General features: G+C 39.2%; 1 protein-coding gene across 1 annotated transcript in view; it reads left to right on the forward strand.

The window, feature by feature from the left end:
* Plod2 (procollagen-lysine,2-oxoglutarate 5-dioxygenase 2) overlaps positions 1-20,669 on the forward strand; it is a 92,737-nt gene that overhangs the window by 22,747 nt on the left and 49,321 nt on the right. The window contains 1 exon segment of the mRNA XM_047564054.1: positions 18,965-19,056. Coding sequence (XP_047420010.1) covers positions 18,965-19,056 — 92 coding nt within the window.

Genomic DNA, 20,669 nt, shown 5'->3' on the forward strand with positions numbered 1-20,669 from the left:
AATCCTGTTAAACTCCAGTCAGATGAGGAGATGCTGCATTCAAATTAGGAGCACAGACTCCAGAGCCAGTCTGTCTGGGATCATATCTGGGCCCTGCCACATACTCTGTATTTAATTTTGGGCAACACATTCAAATGAAAAATTGGAAGAGCAGTAGTATTTGGAATGAACTAGTTAATAGTATCTATACCTCATTGTTACTGTCAAGTCTTATTTTAGAAGCTGTTATGTTGTCTTTTTTCCCAGAATCCTCTAACAGCTTCCTGTGCTTTGGAGTAAAGGCAGAAGCCTTTGCAGAGACACATGGGCTCTGCACAATTTATTCACTCCAAGTTTTGCACTCCTCTCATTTTCTCTTGATCAGTCTCTTCTGGCCATTTGGATGCCTGTGGTGTCCACCCCTCTCTCCTACTGATATATGAGGTCTTGACCAGAAACAGACACTCTGAGATTCTTGGTATTTACTGTTTCCTCCTACTGGGATGCTTTCCCCCAGGATCTGCTTAGCTCACTTCCTCTGCATCAGACCTCCTTCTCAGTGAAACCTGGATAGGATCCATAATCACAGCACAGTCAGGGGTCCCTGTGTCCCTTCTCTCTCAGGCCCTATATGTTGGAGCCTGCTTCCTGTATTAGAATGTAAACTTCATGATGGCAGAAATTTATTATTCATTTTTTTTTTTTCACTCTGAAATCCTACGCTTCTAGAACAACATTTAGCATATAGTAGGCACATAGTAAATATTAATGGAATTAATATTTAATTAATGGAATTAATCTCATTAAAGGAATTAATGAGATTATGACACCTTCAGAATGTTAATTCTCTGGCAAAACCTCGTGTGTAGCATCTTTCCCTTGTAGAGCCCATGAGTTCTCTTGGCTGTGACCTTCATGGTCTTCCTCATTGTGGCTTCTAGCTGCTCTCTCACAGTTCCAAAGGGTGATTTCCAGCTAACCATTTTCTGGTTTTTTGAATACTGAAGATGGTAATACTCCCCCCCTCCAATTCTGCATATCTATATCTTATCTTCAAGACCAACCTAAAATTTATTTCTTCTCTGGTTTAACTCTGACTGTTGTTGATTTCTTCCTGCTCTGCATTATTGCATCTCATTGTTTAACCTCCTCATTGGGCTGTTATCTAGAATCAGAGATGCCTAATTGTGGTCATTCATTAGCATATTTAGGATGATGGATCATACATCCTAAAGTACTTAAGATGACTAATCTGACATTCCTTGGCATATCTACAATGATATATTATATTCACACACATATCTAGGATGATGGTTCAGCGTCATCAGTGCCCTCTGGTGCTGATGCTGTGCTCAGAATTTTTTTCCCCAGCACATCCCATAAATACTGAGTCAGAAACTCTGGGTCTGTGACCCAGCAATCTGTGTTTTCACAAGGATTTGGGTAGTTGTGAGGCCTGCTAAGGTTTGATAACCACTGAACAAGGACATGGCATGATAAACAAGACTGGAAATATCTAAGATAAAGGTCCAGTTGGTTTGTCAGTGTTCAACCATCCCCAGGAATGAAAGGAATCTGAAGATTAGGAGGGCCCGAGGTACAAAGTTCCAGGACTGAGTAACAAAGTCACATTTCGATGAAATATATCAGAAACTGGAGATACCTCTACAGGATCAAGGACATTCAGAGAAATGGAAATCTATTACTTGGTGCTTAAATCTGTGATCCCAAACTTTCTTCTTTTGAGTAAATGTTGGAAATAAATAATTAGCATAGATCTCAGAAGATCTGAGAGTTAGCATTGGGCAAGGTTTGAGAATGGGAAGCCTAAGAATAAGGTAGCCCAGTGGCCTTTTCTGCATGGCGAATGTTTGGGGTACAAACTCTGAGATTAGAATGTGATGATAGAAACTAAGTTTTTAAGAAGTTACAAAACCAGACTCTAGTCCTTTCTTAAAGGGATATATTGTGATAGGACACTGAACATTGATGGAGGAAAGTAAAGGAAAGGCTACTAACTTACTAAGGAAAGGGGTACATCTCTGCAGAAGAGCTTGGAATAGGAAGAGCACAAAAGTGCTGAGAGTAAGGTTGATGTGTTCTCCTGACTAAGGTTAAATGGCCTCTGGTGTAGTGATTAGGGTCTAGAGGGGCAAGTTACTCATAAGTCATTAAGATCAACAAAGTATCTTGCTAGCTGCACATCAGTTTAAATATTTTACTTGAAAATAGGTCATGTACACTTTAGACATCTTTCTCTTTCTCCAGTGCCTGGAAAATAATGGACTGAAAGTAAAGACTGTAGTAATTTTGTTTATGAATAGTCATTTTAATCACATGGTAGGTTCACTATATAGTCCAGACCTCTTTGATTCTCTCCTTCCTAATTAATAAATAAAACTGTTCTTCTCATGCTCTGATGCTGTCCTTCAAGCTTTCTGTGTCCAAGTTGAGGTGCATGCTTACCTGCTGCCTCCATCCCATCTCATGGAATCAGCCTAGATCTGGGCGTGTGGCCAGCATCACCGGGCTGATGAGCCATGCTGGGTGACAGAGGTTATGTTGGGTTTTGGGGATTACTTTCTCAAAGTTCTAAGAGCATCAGACACAGACCAGATTTGTCAGTGAGAGTGGTCCTTGTATACCTTTTCACATGTGCTCTGGTTCACAATTCAAGGAGGTCACTACTGAAAATTGAGGGAGGAAATAGGAAGCAAGGAAAATTAGTTACCTGGACAAGAGGGATCTGATTGAATCAGTGGCCATACATCTTGGATTTTTTGCAAATGTGACAGATAGAGATTTTCCCCCAATCAAAATAGTGTTATAAAGTCATTTTCTTAGATAGAAGCAAATAAATTACTGAGTTGTATTATCATCTATTATTTTTAGTGTTTTCAGAGTCTGTATGCTTTGACATGTAAAATACTTCTTGGTTAATTCTGTTTTTTTTTTTTTTTAAACCACAAGACATTTTGCAATCAGAGTTGAAATGAATAATATTTCTCATTAAAGCTGTAACATATTAATTCATCATAGGCATGGCAATTCATAATAGAACTAAAAGACTTCATTGTTTAGAATGAGATAAAGCCTGAGCACTTTGTTTTTCCAGTATCAACATATAAAAAATATCTGTCTACAAAAAATGAATCTCTGGAAGAGATCGAAAAAAATATGGAAGAATTATTTTGTAATTGTAACATGTAGAAGGTTGTTCTGAAAGGTGAGACCCCAACCCAGAAGATGTAAGAATTATTTGCTAATTAAAAAAAAAAATCATATAAAAAAGAAAATTCTATCTGGCTAATTCATGCAGTAGAACAAAGAAGTCAAAAGCTAAACGGTCAATGGAAGGAAGATACTCTTCTAGGAGTTCTACTAGGAATTATTGTACTATATGTAAGAATTTATTTATGTATATTTTTATCAATTGTAGCTTTTTAATGGATGTGAAACAGCTTAATTATGTTGCCAGCATGATGGTAATTAAATCATGGTTCATCCGTATACTAGAATAGTGTGCCGCTGTGCTCTAAGATATATAAAATTAAAAAGGAAGATTAGATTGGAGCATAGAGTATGCTCACATGTGCTATTATAAAGTATTCACTTATATGCATTGAAATGTCTCTTGAAGCATAATCAGAACCCAATATCTTCGTCTGGTGAGTGGAAGTCAGCCAGATGTCTGGAAACAATATCATTTCTTACTTCATTATCTACTCCAAAGTCAAACGATAATGGAGGAAAAATGATTTATGTGTATAAATATATTTTAATCTCTAGTTTTGGAACAGTGAATGCAGGAAGGTTTCTAATGTTTTCTGGGTTATACTCCAAAATAGATAAGACATCTTACATAAACATGAGAGTGTAAGACAATTTGTAGCATAAAGTGAATAAGGAGATATATTTTGTGCAGCCTTACAGTAATTCCATAAAAGACCATATCTATAAGTGACTTAATAAAATCTTCATTAAATTTTAAGTCCCCAAATCATCTAATATGCCAGTTCAATTTTTTAGTAATGTCTTACAAAGTGGAGAAGGTAGTACAAGGTTGTTGGGGGAGAATTCAGAGCTACCCAACAAATGCCATAAGCTTTCAAGTCAGGCTGAGGAAGGCTGCTGCCCATTTTAAATGTACTCATTTTATGAAAGGTAGATAAAATGAACAATGTCACCCTTACAAAATAATTTTATGAATGTATTCAGGTCAATGGGTCCCTATAATTGAAGCAATGTTCCCTATAATTGAAGATGATAAACGCAAGCTAGATCTTTTCTTTCGTTCCTTTTCAGCCACACCATACTTTTTCAGGTCTGCTTTTGAGTTTTCATCTCAGATCCGTCTGTTTCCATTCCTTTAGGTTAGGCCGGCTTGTACAGAAAGAGTCTCCTTTTTTCCATTATGGAGAAGTGAAGGTTATCTTGGTTCAGGCCCGTCTGTCTTAGAACTTTGTCTCAGATCACGGCTTGCTTAGCCTAAGTCCCACTGCAGGAGGCAGAGGGCAGCTTTGCTTGTCTGTGTGTGAGTTGGCAGGGGTGTATATTATCTTAGTCTCTGCTCTTTTGTCCTGGTTACTAACATTACTAGTGATGTTCTTTGCATATGAGCATAGGAAGTACTTTTAATGCCTGTGCAAAATATGGAATAATCAGTAACAGATCAAATATGCTTCAACAAGCTACATAACCTTGCTACCAGATTTCTGGCAGGGAGTTCACAGTTGCTGATAAAGCATTTGGCCTGCAGATGGGTTACCCCATCCCAGTGGAAGAAGGTTCTCATTACTGGTACATCTTTCTATTTGCTGAAATCTTTGAACCCTTGGAATTTAGCAGAATTAATTCTATCCTGTCTATGAAGGTGGTAGATCTTTTTTTGCCTTTGACATTAAAATTATATCTAGCATATAATTTCATATATCTGGAGGGGTCAAATACTCCAAGTCATACATTCTGGAAAATGGTCTTTTTTTTAATATTTATAAAGATAGGAAACACGCTGCTTTTTCCAAGACAGCACATTCATCATGGATGGTTTTTATCGTAGTTGTATTCATCCAGAATTTGCCTCCCCTTAATTTGCCTCCCAACGCCCCAGCCAACCCTCTTTTCTAAAATCATGTGGAGGAAATCTCTCTTTCTTTTTTTTTCCTTCAAATATGATGAGTTGGTTGGGAGGTAGCATATCTTTTTTCTTTTTTTTTTTTTCCAGGTAGAAAATTTTCCTTACCTATTCAATATATGATATTTGCCAGATTTCTTACTATGCTAGCCAAACTCCATATTGCCAAAATTTCCCTTAGCATAGCAGGCCAGGTTCTCATCCCTTTTCACACATTGACTATGGAGTTGACAGTGGGAACCACCTCTCTAGGTAGGATCCCTTTGTTCTGCCTTTGTTTTGGCCAGCTCTCAGTTATTGGCTTGTTTGGAATTTCTGTCCAAGTAAGGCCCATCATATACTTTTAACTCAGGCTTTACTTACTCTGATCGAACCCTCCCTTGGCATGAGCATCCTTTGTTGTTTGGATTTTGTTTCCTCCTTTGGAACACGGGAAGGAATTTGCTGGAACTTGGTGGACAGTTCTTGGCTGCCGTACAGTCCTTGCATTTTTATGTCCATGTTTCTGGGAGCGGATGATATGGATGTGGAGTAAAGGCCTTCCTTTGTACTTGTCTGTCTTGTTTAGGATGTTTAGATTGAGTCCTTAGCATTTAAGTCTTCATAGTTCTTGAGAGCAGACGGGGTGGCTGGGGGAGAGTGGGACCTTACTGAAGAGAGTCATTACACGGTGCTTCTAAATTAAGCATATTTTTTGCAGATTAAATTATATGGTTTAGATGTCTGTATTAATGACTTTCTAAAGTATGTAGATATTGTTGAAATAAGGAGAAATAAGTTTATTTAAATTTGTCACTGTCCTTCGTCAAGGTTTTCACATTATAATTTCCTTGATCAATTGTTCCTGTAATTAATATGGTTATAAAAGTACCCGATATTTATTTAGAAATTATACCTTTCTATTAGGAAAAATTGAGCCTCTTATTTTGAAATGTCCATTTTGCCTAATAATTATTCCAACTTTATTGACTACAATACGTTTTTGACTTTTTGTAATATAGTGATCTACTTGTATGTTTTCTCTTAAATGCCTTTTATAGCACGGTGAAAGTTGCTAGCTGCTAGGAATTCTTGATCATAAAATAACCTCCCTTTTAGCTCTGACATGAATTATCTTCCATTAAATATGTGGTTACCCAGTAGATAAAATAAACATGTGCGTATGTCACCGGAAAACACGATACTCCAAAAAATCAGGAAGTGTAAAACAATGTCCTTAATATCGGCACATGTTTCATTTTCATTGGAAGAAGGTTTTAGAGTTTGAAGTTTGGGTGAAGGGTGGAGATAGTCTCCATGGTCTCTTCGATGTCAGTCACTTCTGTAGTCTTAATCAGGTGCTGCTTCCCTTGTTAGTTGGCATTAAACTGGTTCCAGAAGAGTTCATCCTTGACTTCTGCTCCTCCAGGATCTGTTGTCAGGTAACCTTTCTGTAAACACCTGTGATACTTGCCCCCTTGTGCCCACTGCTGTCGTCTGTGACAGCCTCCCCTGGTCTGCCCAGGACTCCCCCGTAATGAAACTGCATGTTCTGGGAAGCTGCTGGGCCTGGCACACTGGGAAGGCCGCCCACCTGCGTCCCCTCCCGCATCCTTCATGTTCTGTCTGTCTGCAGGTTGTCTGGAGCCCGCTGTGGAAGCCCAGGCATCCAGTTGAGCATTACCATGTGTGAAGATGTCCTGTCCTAGGAAGTCATTGTTTTGGTTCTTTTTAAGCATTCCCTTTTCTCCCTCTCTGCCTACAAAAATGCTAGGGACTTCTCTGATGTCTCTCTGACACATCCTTTTAGGGTTTCTCCTTGTTGAAATTGTGACGTGAATTGCTCTTGAGGAATTTTTGTCTTGACTTTCTTTCAACAAATCCACGAAAATAAAATTTGTTCCCTTGCACCTCGACTGCGTGGTTTCAGTTTATTTGTCAGAATGTTTGAGTGACTCAGTATTTAATAAAACAACACATTTGTACAAAAAGCCCTAGAAAACCATTGTTTCTAGTGAGTGTGAATCTTGAGTTCAGTTCTAAATTGGTTGCCATCTGGCGTAAGAACATGGACATGTCTTGTTTTCTCCCGCTTTAACTCATTAAGTCCCAAGATTTCAATTCTGCAAACATATAAATATTCAAATATTATTTTAAGGTGACCATATGGTCTTTCTAGGTGTCCCCTCATCTGGGACAATGGCTCAAAATGGGTTAAGATGACTGTCAGGGGAGAGCAGAATGGATTGACATCTGGGTCAAATGTTCCTTTTCTTGAATCTGTTTGGAGTCTTTTTTGTATCTCTAGCCTGCCTTCTGAGCCCAGAACCTGTGCCCAACTGTCTGTCACATACATACCCCTTTAGCCCTAAAGTACTTCTTTGAGAAGAAGCTTACTGCCTGTTGCTAGAAGCACAGTATGTCAGAACTCCCCAGACGTGCCCAGGTTGAGTGAGGCACTGAGACGGATAGGATTCAGCATTCGTCTTCTTATGTCTATGATTTATCGTAAGGCAAGGAGGCACAGCAAAACAACAAAGGGAAAAGGCACAAGGGAGAGGTCTGGAAAGCCAGGCCAGCTGCCAGTAGTCCTTTTCCCAGTGGAGTTGAGCAGCGTTGTGCTTAATTTCCCCAGGGACTACTTGTGACAATATGTGTGAAATGCTATCAGGGAAGCTGAGTTTGAGACTATGGTTTTCCTTGAGGATTGGCCACAAATGCAACTTGTGTCCCAAATTCAAACTCCCAGGAGAAACGCAGTGTCTAGCATGAACTGCATTGTTTGTGCTGTTCAGGATTAGGAGAGCCATTCTATCTTGGAATAGGGGCAGCTTTTCCCCATTGGAGAGCCATCTGATAAGTGTCTCAGATCCAACTTTCCGGATGCCAGCCAAGAACCAACCCTGGGAGCAGGTCTTTCTGAAGACAGAAGTCTCAGACTTGCTGCCATTTTTCTGCACGAAGAATAGATCTCAAAGTTTGCTTCTAGCCCCTTGACCTTTGCCACCAAGTGAGGCCACCTGAAATATTGGGAAAAATGGACTTTGAGGCATAACTCCTGGTTCTGCAAATAACTTGTCAGGTGACTTTGGCCTAAATTATTAACCAATTAAAACTCTATCTCCTCAGCACTGAGTCTTAAGATAACAGTGCTAACTATATAGGAATTTTGTTTTAAAACTCCCTTGTTTTATAGGACACATATACTTGACACAAATGTATAGTATCATTTGTTCCTGAGTCCACTATTGAAAAGCCTGAACATTACACAATATATACATAGATCCATGACACTTATTAAAGATGTACAGTTTTATGCATTTTTGTGTCACTTTAAAACTTAAAAAGAAAAAAAATGCTCAGACCCTACTGTGTGTTGAGTATTATGAGGGACTATGCTAAGTACCCTGGAGAACTAATGGTGAGAAAAAGGACATCCTGCTTCTCTGAAATTTGTAGTCTAGTTGGAAATAGAATTTTACTCTTAAATATTAACTGTACAACTTACTTTGCAATTATAGTTTCTGGTAAATGCTCTGGAGAGGTTGGGAGTACAGTGCAATGAGTAATGGGTAATGACCTATTCCCGTAGGTTGGGGAGGGTCAGATGTCTAAGAATTGGCCTATGGTTAAAAATTTCAATCTATATCAGAGATCATGGAGGGAGATTAATTAATGGTCTGGCACTCGCTCTTCTCTTTGGTGGAAAGGAGCAGACAGTGTTGGGAAATTTAAAAAAAATAAGTTCAGCGTGGTTGGAGCCGAGAGAGCAGAGGGGAGAGAGGAAGTGGACGAGATTGGAGAGGAGAGAGGTCATCAGGGACCACAATGTGGTAATGGAGCTTTGGCCGCTGTCCTAGGAGCAGTCAGTGGGAGGGTGTTTAGCAGCGGAGTGCCTTGACCAGACATCTAGGTGTTCTGAAAAGACCTCTGGTAGTTTTATAGAGATATGATTAGAGTGGGCAAAATGGGTTTGGGAGGCTGTGGTAGATGCCTAGGCAAGGGATAATTGTCATGGGTTTAGAATTATAGCTTGCTTTGAGATGGAGAGAAATGCCAAAAATTGGAGGTCTTTTTCTCTCTTTTTTTTTCGTGGTACTGGGATTAAACCTAGGGGTGCTCTACCACTGAGCCATCTTAACTGGTACTCGGTAAATTATTTGAATGATCACTTTTAAGACTGCTTAAAAAACAAAATAAATCTTAATGGATCTCTAGTAAAGAAAGGGATGGAATATATATATATATATATCACTGCATGTCCCCCATGCTTGAGGAAAAGTGTTCCTGTTGGAGGGAGGGGCTGGCTGTGAACTAATCGCTAAGAAATTTATTTATCAGAAAAAACCCTAAGAGTGAGAATTATCTTTGAATGGGGGTGCGACGGGTTGAGCCATGCTAAAGGGTCTGGCTCTAACAAAATGGAGGAGCTCACGCTCTCTGTATTTATAGTGGTCCAGATCAAAGGGGGTCCAGGAGGAGCTCCTTCCCTGAGAACAGAATGGGCTGGAGTTAAGCAAGCTGTTTTGCTTTTGGAGATCAGTGGCACATCGAGGGCCTGTGAATTCCAGCAGTGAACCAATCTCCATGGAAACCACATACTACAGGCAATCTGGAACAATTTCTCATAATTGCCAATTCCTGAGAGCCAGATTTCCATGTCTATAGGTCAACCAAGACTGGTTTCATTTTCGGACCATGGATGGCGCTCTGCATCTAGATAGATAGATAGATAGAGATAAAGATATATATTAAACTTACCGAGGTTTTCAGATCAGCTACAAACTATCTTACCTGTGCATCTTTTGAGTAGAAAAAAAATAAGATTCTGACCAACACACATGGAAGGACTTAAGAATGTGTCCCTCACTAGCTCCTGTAACCCTCCCAGGACACTTAAGGTGCCACTATTTTGCACTTATTGTAGAAGAGAAACAGATGAGACAAGGAGTATGAGTAACTGACTAATTTAAAACAATAAATGTTAGAATTGGAACTTGAAACAAAGTAGTTTGTCTTGAGATCCCTGTGGCCAACCACACTGGCAAGCTGTGACCCTAAGGTCAAACCAGGTTCATGTTTCTTTTATATAGCCAACCAGAGAACTAAGAATGTCCTTTTTTTTTTTTAAATTGTTTTGTAAAGTGTTGTAAAAATGAAAAAGAGAAAGAAATAAATAGTACTGTGACAGAAACTGTATGTTACCCACTGGTCTAAAATAGTTATTGTTTGATCTTTTACAGCAAAAATTTGCTGACCCCCCTTTGCCTTAGTAATCACTAGTGAGAAAACATGTTCCTTCAGTAGAAAATTGAGAACCATTAACCTGTACAGATGAAGGCTGTGTCTGACCACAAGATGAGTTAGTTGTAGAGTGAAAACAGTGTATCAGAGTCTCTGATAGGAGTATTTTTCTTGATTTTTTGCAAATAAAAATTAAGACCTGCGTATATAAAGGTACTTTGGAAAGATCGGTATCATAGGTGTGGACTGCTGCTTAGCTAGTTAATGTGAGTCATCATTAAAACAGTATATTTCATCCGGATGTGACAGCAAAGTGACTTTCTGTTTTAAACTCATTGTTCACATATGAAAAGGGAAGTTAGGTTACCACTGGGTATTGATAAATTCTCCTCTAATAGCAGCAACTATTTGGAGGAGGAAAAAAGACCCCCTAACCCTAACCCTAACCCTAACCCTAACCCTAACCCTTGTAACACAGCATGCCCATCTCTATAAGCTGGTAGTGCCTTTGTCAGAGAGAATATAGTGCTCTTTGGCATAAATCAGGTGACTTCTTGATTTTGGGAGAAATGATAATAGTACTTGAATTTTTGTTAGAGAGCTAAATATTCAACCATTACCAAACATTTATTGATGCTTGTGATAGCGGTGGACATTTTGGTGGCTATGTAGAGAGATCACAGAAGTGTGCATGTGTTTTGTGTGGTGAAGTAGTTTGCATTTGGTAAGCATTTCTTCAAATCCACTCCACTGTAAACATGCATTATGCATTTCTTGCCCATGCAGACTTTATCCATCTATTTTCTTAGAGTCAGAAGGCAATGCCAGAGGTAATGGTTACAGTTGTACTTCATTTGCCTGTTCTTTGAGGTCAGGAAGCCATTTGTCTTATTGAAACCAGAGGATGATAAGGTAGCTATTTGACGCGGCCCCATCTCTCAGCCACGCTGTTAAGTCAGGAAAACACCACGATGAGGGGGGGATGGGAATTGAGAAAGACAAACAGACACACATAGAGAGAAAAAGCTGGGGCTAGGTGGGTCATTACCCTCTGATGGAGGATAATGACTCAGAGCTAATACAGCATTACATTATATTTTGATTTTGTAGAGGAAAATGAGGTGGGGAAGGGGTGGAAGAAGGAAAGATGGTGGAATGAGACAGACATCATTACCCTGTGTACACATATGATTACACAAATGGTGTGAATCTACATCACGCACAACCATAGAAATGAAAAGCTGTACCCCATTTGTGTACAATGAATCAAAATGTCAGTCTGTAACAATAAAATTTAATAAAGAGGAAAAAAAAACAGAAAAAAAATCCTTCTTTATCTCTTTCCCTTCACAAACTTTTTATATCTCCTTCCCTTCACACACCTTTCTCACATCTCTTTCCTTCCTTTAAAATTTACATTTAGAAACAATCTTTATGGAGTTTTTAAATTCAGACAAATTACTCCACATTAATAAGAAGAAATACTGTTTTTTTTATGGTACTTTAGTTGAAACCTAACTAAAACCTTTTGTACTCTTTGTATATAAAATTACAGCTGATAGAATCTTAGCCCTTAGTAAGGCTTGTTTTAGTAAAGACAGACACAAAGCAATCTCAACATTTTTCATTTACCAATTTATGAAAACACATTTACTATTTAAATATGCTACCTTATGCGAATTTAAGAAGTTGAGGATACTTGATTTTGTATTTAGCAGTTGATGTTTAGAACTTTGCAAGTTAATCGGGTGTCTCCTTTAACAAACAACATTTACGAAGATTGATCCCATCGATGTTAAATCTAATTTTACTGCTTTTTAACTGTAAAAACCAAGATATTAAACAAATTTAATTAATAGTCTTTATCAGATCAGATTTTACTTTTGCATCCAATTAGGGAGAACACTAGTTAAGAAGGCAGGGCCGTAGAGTGAGAGCAGACAAGATAGGCAGCTACAGCAGCTTGAATTTAAAAGTGACACCCTTTTAAAACAATTTTTTGGCTGTCAGACCAGTTTGACTAATTGCTTCTGCAATTTACATTTTAGATGCAAGCCTAAGATATAGCGCTCTCCAGAAGCTAAGAAAGCGTAGTCTTAAGCATTGCGACATCGAGACCCCTTTCTTTGATCCTAGCCATTCCATTTTTTATACCAGCTAAAACTTTCACTCCTCACCTTTCTTTATCTGACACATGTCCTCAGGAGCATCTCTTATCTAATCATTAAAGTTCACTGTGTCCAGTCCCTGTTCGGGTGCCAACTGCCTGGGCCTCATGTCACTGTGTGTGCCAACTAGGGCAACCTCATTGTAGCTGTGGCCGTTAATTCAGGAAAACATAGAATGAGGGATGATGGGAAATTGAGAAAAGACAAACAGACACACACAGAAAAAACTGGTCTGGGTGGTGTGCTACTGCAGTTACCTTCTGCTTCCTCAAGTGTTGCAGTGCAAACACCAGTGAAGCACCGAGGCAAGCGAGGAGGAGAAAGTGAGTTGTTTTATTTAAAGAAATTAAAACAGATTCCTGGGAGGAAGAAGGGGACCAAAGGCAGAATCCATGGGATGAGGAAGTCCGGTTTCTTTTTACACACCTAGGTTTCCTTTGTCCTTCTGCATTCTTCTCCTTTCTCTTGTTCATTTCCTCTCTTCTTGCTTATACAACTGGGAGATGCTAGTGGGTGGCCAGAGGCAAGCAGGTGGGCTGGAAGGCCAAGGTGGAGTGCTGGGCAGGAAGGGAGCAGCAGCCCAGGGGCATGATTAGCAGCTCCCTGTCTGCTCAGGAGTTGTTTTATTCACCACCTTTTGGGAGGAGGGGTGTAGGCAGGTAATCTTGGTAATCAAAGGGCTCTGGAGACATGAACATTCCAATCTCCCAGGGGCGGTCTCCAACTTCCTGGACCCAAATCAGCCTCCATTTTCTCCATCCAATCCTATCACCTGTCTATACTGACTGCCTGTCTTTTGCTCTTGCTTCATTTCCCTCCCTAATTTTAGGAATTCCTTGCTGCTGTAAGGAAATGGGATGACGACCATTCTGGCTGCTTTGGGCTGAAAGTGGGTAGTGTGGGGGCAAGCAGTTTGGAGCGCCCTTTTAGAAATCGGGTCAGTTGAGGGGTCTGTGGTGAAAGTCTGGTTCAGAAGCAATAAGCTAGAGGGTCATTTGAGAGATGGGTGGTCTGTAAGAGAAAACAAGAAGTCATGACAACTGGAATGAGATTAATACAATGATAAATGCCGCAGCATAGGAACATACCCGTGAGCATGATGGTGACCACAGGGGTTAACAGTGTCTTCCTCCAGGAGGAGCCAGAGAACCAGAACTAAGGATTTGTCCCCATGACAAGGCTGGCTGGGACATGGCCTCCAGCTGAGGGTGCAGATCTTCAAGGATGTCAGTCCCATTGCCAGAGTTGTCAGGGATGCGAACACAGCATTCAGTTCTAATAATGGCATGAGTACTGCTTTGGCTGCAGTGAGGACATCCAGAGCCATCTGGGCTTGTAAGACGGCTTTCCTCATGAATGCTACTTCCGTGTTAAGGAGAGAAATACTTTCCTCAATGTCAGGGAGGGCCGTTTGAGCATAATTGTTGAGGGTCTCCTTCAATATCTTCTAAACCAATATGTGGAATATAAAACAGTGAAGCTAGATGATCATACCACCAAAACACAGATTATCCCCATGTATGTCTGAGATTGGGGAGATTCGTTGGCTGTTCTATATTTGGGCTCCATCTCCCTTGCATCCAGGGGTACCACGTAGTATATCTTCCTAACCAGCCTGCGGGAATCCAGGGCCATAAGTTAATTACATACATCCATTGAGTCCCATTGGGTGCTGGCCAGCTAATTTCAGGTCCAGAGAATCAGTTAGTCCTAAACCAATCATTGGCTTATAAAATCACAATTGTTGCCATAGTGACTCTGGGGTCCATCCTAATTCTCGAGTAGCATTAGGCCATTTGTCATAGGTGTGGTTATGTTGTTCCTAATAGATTGGGGCTTCTTGGTTTAGATGCCCAATGGTGGGTGTAAGCCACAAATATGTGTCCCAGATCTGATACTAACCGTCCTATACCTTTGACACGTTGGTGGTGATGGTGGAGAGTGGGAAATGGATGGGTCTGCACGTGACTTAACAGGTGTAGAGCTCTGAAGGTTGGTCTGCCCTAAAGTGAAAACTTTTCCGTGACCTGGTTGTGATAAAGTTTCATTATAGGCCATAAATTAACATTGGCATGAGTAGCAGTTTGCAAAGAGGGTTTCTCTTCCATTTGTTTTAACATTAAGGATTGTAAATTTATCTTGTCCCTTCCTTGTAAGGGGGATACCCTCCAGGGCAGTCCGAGTGCTGGAAAGGGGTAATAGTCCACATATCCAGTAATTATCTTTTTGTAACCTGGTGGCATGCTGTTTGGCCCAATCTAGAAAAAAAGTTAATTTCAGTGGGTCTGTCTACAGTAATGAAGAGGAAAAAAAAGTTTACTTATCATTATTGTCTCTACAGAAGAGATATTTCAGGTCTTCTGTCAGAGTGCAGGAGTATCATTCCTCAGTTCCTTGGGAAGAAGATGTTTCCTTGGGAGTCGACTCAGGATGGCAGGCTTTAACCCGAGAGTGGTGGATCCATTCTCCTCTCCCAGCACTTTTATGCAGAGGGGGGTAGAGAAGATTACAGGAAAAGGTCCTTTCCAATAGGGTCTTATTTGGGGGAATTTGAAGGTATGGCATAACTAGATCCCCAGGCTTATACAGAGGTGGAGAAGTGATTGGCTCAGATATGGGATATTTACAGATTTAAGCTTGAAACTTGGACAACTTTGTGATATGAGTCATTAAGAATATTATTCCTTAGGAATGGTCTCCTATATGAGAACTCAAATGGACTGACTGTTTTTGGTGTGTTCCTGATTCTGAGCAGGACCAGGGGAAGCACCTTAGGCCATGGGTAGTGGGATTCTTGAGTGAGTTTTCTTAGACGACTCTTGAGGATGTCATTAGTCTTTTTTACCCTTCTTGAGGACTGGGGTCTCATGCACAGTGGAGATGGTGTTTTATGCCTAGGGCTTTGGATATTCTCTGAGTGTTATCTGAATTGAAAGCTATTCCACTGTCACTCTGGAGGCTGTGAGGCAGTCCAAATCAGGGAATTGTTTCCTGTAATAAGGCTTTGACTACTTGGTTCAGTGGGACATTACCTCTGGTGGAGGAGCAGAAACTCAGAGCTAGTACAGCATGTTTATTACATAGGTTTCATCAAAAGAGTATGCATGGGAAAGTTTCAGCCAAGCAGGCAGTCTGAAGGATGCAGGACTGGCAAGACATTAGGGGTATGTTGTTATGCTCAGAATTCTCTATCCCTGGGAGGTGGCGCCTAAGCTGGAGGTTCTGACTGATACAGCTCTGTGCCTTTAATGGAGCCTCCTTGGGCCAGGCATCGCCACAGCAACTGGGCCATCCTGACCTGCCCCTTTGCACAGGGAGTTCCCAGCAGAACACAACCATGAGGGAGTCAGAGAGACCATGTGAGTCACCGCTCTCCCCAGCTATTGTTCTTACAAATGAGTGGTCATAGAGGTTGGTGGGTATTCCTCTGAAGACCATCTCCTTCGTCATCTTACTTTATCTTACTTTGTTGAGGGGAAATTGGGTAAGGTATTAATTATAGTTATTTGAATTATAATCTTGTTTGTTATAACAATTTGTGCATTTCATCTTTCTTTTTACTTAGGTGATTCAGACAGTTAAAAATCACATTACATGATTTTCTCCATTTTTATGATTGCAAGATTACAAACTTCACATGGAAGTTGAATTCTTTGTTTTTAATCATAGGAACTTGGAAACATGTACAAAACTGATCCAGTTCCAGCAGTTATCACATACAGCCCATCTTGTTTAATCTTTGTCTTCTTCCTTCATTGCCTCTTACTTGCCATAAGTTTAAGAACAGATCACAAATACTATACTTTTTCATTAGGTAAATACTTCAGTAGGTGTCTCGGAATGTGATTTTTAAAAAAAACGTAAATGCCTTCAGCCTATTAAAAATAAATAATTTCAGGATATCAGTAAATATTCCATCAGCACTTAATTTTCTCGTAAATGCCTTGTTATGCTTGAGTTTTCTCAAGTTAGGACTCAGTTACAGTCATGATTTATAATGAGCTGATATGCATCTTACAAATTATAAGTGAATTTCTCTTCCCTTTGTCCCTTTGGCCATGATTCTGTAGAAATTCTCATGTTCTGGATTTCATTGACGGTGTCTCTTTTCTGTCACTCATCATGGTCTGCCCCTTTATTTGTAGTCAATTTCAGTGGCTGATTATCAGGGGACCTAAGCATGTTTCAATTTAGGTTAATTCTGTTTTTAGAAGAATGTTTGGTAGGTGAGGGCAGTGGGCTCTGAACTGCCTGATAGGACATGGGAGGGAACATCTCAGCACCTTCTTCCATTGAGTAAGGTCATTTCTCACGTGAAGATGTGCAGAACTGCGGGCGAGGGTCAGCTCCTATGCAGCGTCATTGACGTTTCTTTCTTCAACACACCTGCGTGGTCCTTACTGTGTCATTAGCAGCAGTGCTCAGATGCTAAGAGTCCTTATTTGGCACAGGATTGCTAGACACAGTCATTCTCCTTGTTTTTTTAAGCTTTGCCTTCTGAGTCATTGAATTTGGTGACATTTTTATTACCACATGGTCTGGATGACATTACTTTTCCTATTAAGGATGATGAAATTCTTGCTGTTAATTTTATACTGGAAATGATAAAGGTAAAATCTGTCCTATCAAAAATCTAAGCTTCTCGTTAATTCTTAATGATTTATGTAGAAAAAATTAAATAAGAAAGTTACCTCTATTATAGTCTTTTTATTACAGAGAGCTTTATCATTTTTAAAATAATGCGCTTTTCTCTTGCAAAATCTGGTATTTCCTAGTTTGAAATTATTACAATTGGTATCATGTCAAATTCTTTTAATCTGTTAAGGCTTGTAAGGAACTCTATAAAGGATAATTTGATTTTTTGTAAAGAAGTTAATTTAAAAATATTTAAATATGTATTTAGGCTTTGACCATGAAAATGACTTTATTTTTCTTGGAATGTTTATTTCCTATGTTGAAAATTATTTAAGCGATAACCTCTTTTTTGAAAGACATCTAAGAATGGATATTTATTTTCACTGAAATGCTTTTCTTATTTGTTTGACTAGTGAATGTTTGAATTTATTATTTTTTTATATTATAGTTATTTTTGTTGTACTGTTTTAGTATTTTCAAATGATGGAAAATTACATTGGTTCCTACATAATTATTTTAACTGAGTAATATATATGTTAATGACTGACCAGTGACTGTCTATTGCTTTAGGGGTCATTTAAGAGTTTCTGAATATTTTCCTAATGGACAGGGAGAATCAAATGTTATTATTCACTGCTTAGAATGTTGAAGAGATGTTAGTTTTGCTTTTTTTTTTTTTTTTTTCTTTTTTAATCTTTGTAGTGCTAGGGTTTGAACCAGGGGTACTCTAACACTGAACTACATCCTCATTCCTTAGTGCTTTTGATCTTTTAAAATTTTTAAGACAGGACCTCACAAAGTTGCTAATGATGACCTTGAACCTGTGCTTCTCTTGCTTCCACCTCCAGAGCATACACCATCACATCCAGCTACTTGGGTTTTCTTAGTCCAGGGAGCCTCCTCAATCTTCAGACTGGAAAAAACAAAAACAAACATTGCAGCCCATTTGTCATTTGCTGATGTACTTATTTCTCTTATGCATTTCCAACTTGCCTTTCCTGACTTGCAGGACTGGCAAGACATTAGGGTTACGTTAGAAGCTCCATAGGTATTGAGAAGTAACTCCTTCAACCTACCTACTTCTGCTAAGGAGAGCTATTAGATGGATATTAATAATTTTATTATAAGATTGTAACTAAAAACTGCATATTTACTAATGATAGTATTAACAGTGCTAATCTTGGTTCCAGTCCTTTAAGGAAAAAACAAAACAATAAAGAAATGATATAAATGTTGTGACTTTTGAGACTGTAAAGAATTCATGGGTAAGAAGGAAAAATTAAGATTTCATTTTTAAATACTAACTTCCAATTTGTCACGTTTTAAAGAATTTAGATCGGTCTTATGATTAGATCTATTCTTTGTTTGCCACATGTTGGTAGCAAACTGTAATCTGCTGGTGGACCTCACTGATGTGTGTCATGAAGCTAGGAAGATTTACAGGTGACAGTGAAGCTGGGTGATTAGATAGTGTCTAAGGGTCTTACAGTTTACAGATTTTTAAAAATGTGCATTTTATGGAGGTTTTTTTTTTCTTTCTCTTAATGTTGAAATATTCTGTTGAGGGCATGCTTTTCCTTCAACACCAATGAACTTTTTCTTACCATTAACATAATCTGTCATTGATGAGCTAGTCATTTGACAGTAATGCAACCAGTTTGAATTGCCTGGTTTTCAATAGCGCATTGTTTCATCTTATGTAAGACTAACACACAAGAACATTCCCATGGGTTAATGAGGTTTCTAATCACTATATTGAGTTGTAAAGTGTTAGCATTTAAACTCTTGGTAAACTTCCGTACATTATGTCCTTCTATCTTTGCAGATAAATTGTTAGTCATAACTGTAGCAACAAAAGAAAGTGACGGATTTCACCGGTTTATGCAGTCAGCCAAATACTTCAATTATACCGTGAAGGTATAGTATATATTTTTTACTTTACAGAAGTGGTAGAAAATGTGCCCAAAGTACACTTTTCATGACAGCAGCAACAAAATCTGTAATCCAAGCAAGAAAGATGAAATTTGTTTGTATAATTGCTGTTTCTGTGCATATTTAAATATGTATTTTGGCCCTTACACTACTACTCTGTCACTCAGACAATAATTGGTTAATATTTGCTAATGTTTGATGTGAGCACGTTCTACAAAACAAAAATAATATGTAAATGTGTATCTATGTGTAAAAATAATTATTTATTTATTTGCTGTGTCGTTCAAAGATGAGACAGTAGTGTTCTTTACTGACTTGGAGTCATTTTTCCTATTATGGGATGCCCACAGAGGTGTGTTTGTTTACAGGGAATCAGAAGCATGGCTGTGGAGGAGAGACCTTTCTTTTCCATCCCTAAGAGTTACTTTCCTATCTTGTTGCTGTTTGTCCGTCTGCTTTAGAGGAATTTGGGAACACTACAAAGTTTAGAAGATGTCTCTAGGGGACATTTCACTCGTACATGATCACAGGAGACTTGAGGAAGTTGATAGAACTATTAAACTGAGGGGTGAGGGTCTTAGTATTTTTATTGATTCATTCATTTGATACAAAGATATGCTAGCCAGATATTTTCTCCAAAGATGAAGAGAATGAGGAAGTATCTAGGTAGGAAATTAAAAAAAGAAAAAGAGGGGAAAGATTGCTTTGGCTTGGGAAGAAACAGAGCCATATTTGTCTGTAATACAAAAAAAAAAAAAGTCATATTCCTTATGCAACTTCTGGAGGAGAAGGTGCAGATGTTGAAGCAGAGCAGCTATTCAAGAGACTGACATTTGCAGGGAAGGAGACCCGATGGTAACAAGTAGGTGCTTAATAAAGGATAAATGGAAATATGTTAGAAGTATGTTAAGAGAGATGAGAATTATAGTAGCAAGCACTGATGTCAAAGAATTAGGATAAAATATTTGTGAAATCCTTTAGGAGGATCATTTGAGTTCAGACCTGGGACTCTTATATGCAATGCACCTGGCTAGGAACTTTTCATATGGTACCTCTTAATCATTATATGAACAATGAAAAGTACATATTTATTTATGCACAAGGAGAGCCTGCCCCAGGGTCCATAGCTACAACCTGTGGTGTCTTAGACTCCAGCCCCATTGGACGGGCTCTGGAGTTTATGACCCTTCTGTTGGCTTCCCATTATGTAATGCAGTGGTTCTCAAAGTGTGGACTTCACACCGCAGCACCCTCATCAACTGGGAACTAGTTAGAAAGGAAGACTCTCAGGTCACCTCAGACTGGCTGTCTAACAGATTCTGGGCCTGGCTTCCGGAAGTCTGTGCTTTCCCCAGCTGTCCATGGGATTCTGGTGCACTCTGAGGTCTGGCACCCACTGCCTTGCCTGATAGCCTACTGTGTGAGTGCTCAGGGTGGTTAGGCCAGCTGCTGTTGCAGGATCAGAGCCTTCAGAAAGGTTGGAAACAAATCTCAGGGTAAAAAACCAGTAATTCTGCTAGATTAGAAATGATTTGAATCCAGATCCACACGAGGTGAGAGTGGAATTTGTCTACCATGCCTCATTACAGGGAAAGACG

The sequence above is a fragment of the Sciurus carolinensis genome, chromosome 9, assembly GCF_902686445.1.
Source record: "Sciurus carolinensis chromosome 9, mSciCar1.2, whole genome shotgun sequence".
Classification (NCBI taxonomy): Eukaryota; Metazoa; Chordata; class Mammalia; order Rodentia; family Sciuridae; genus Sciurus; species Sciurus carolinensis.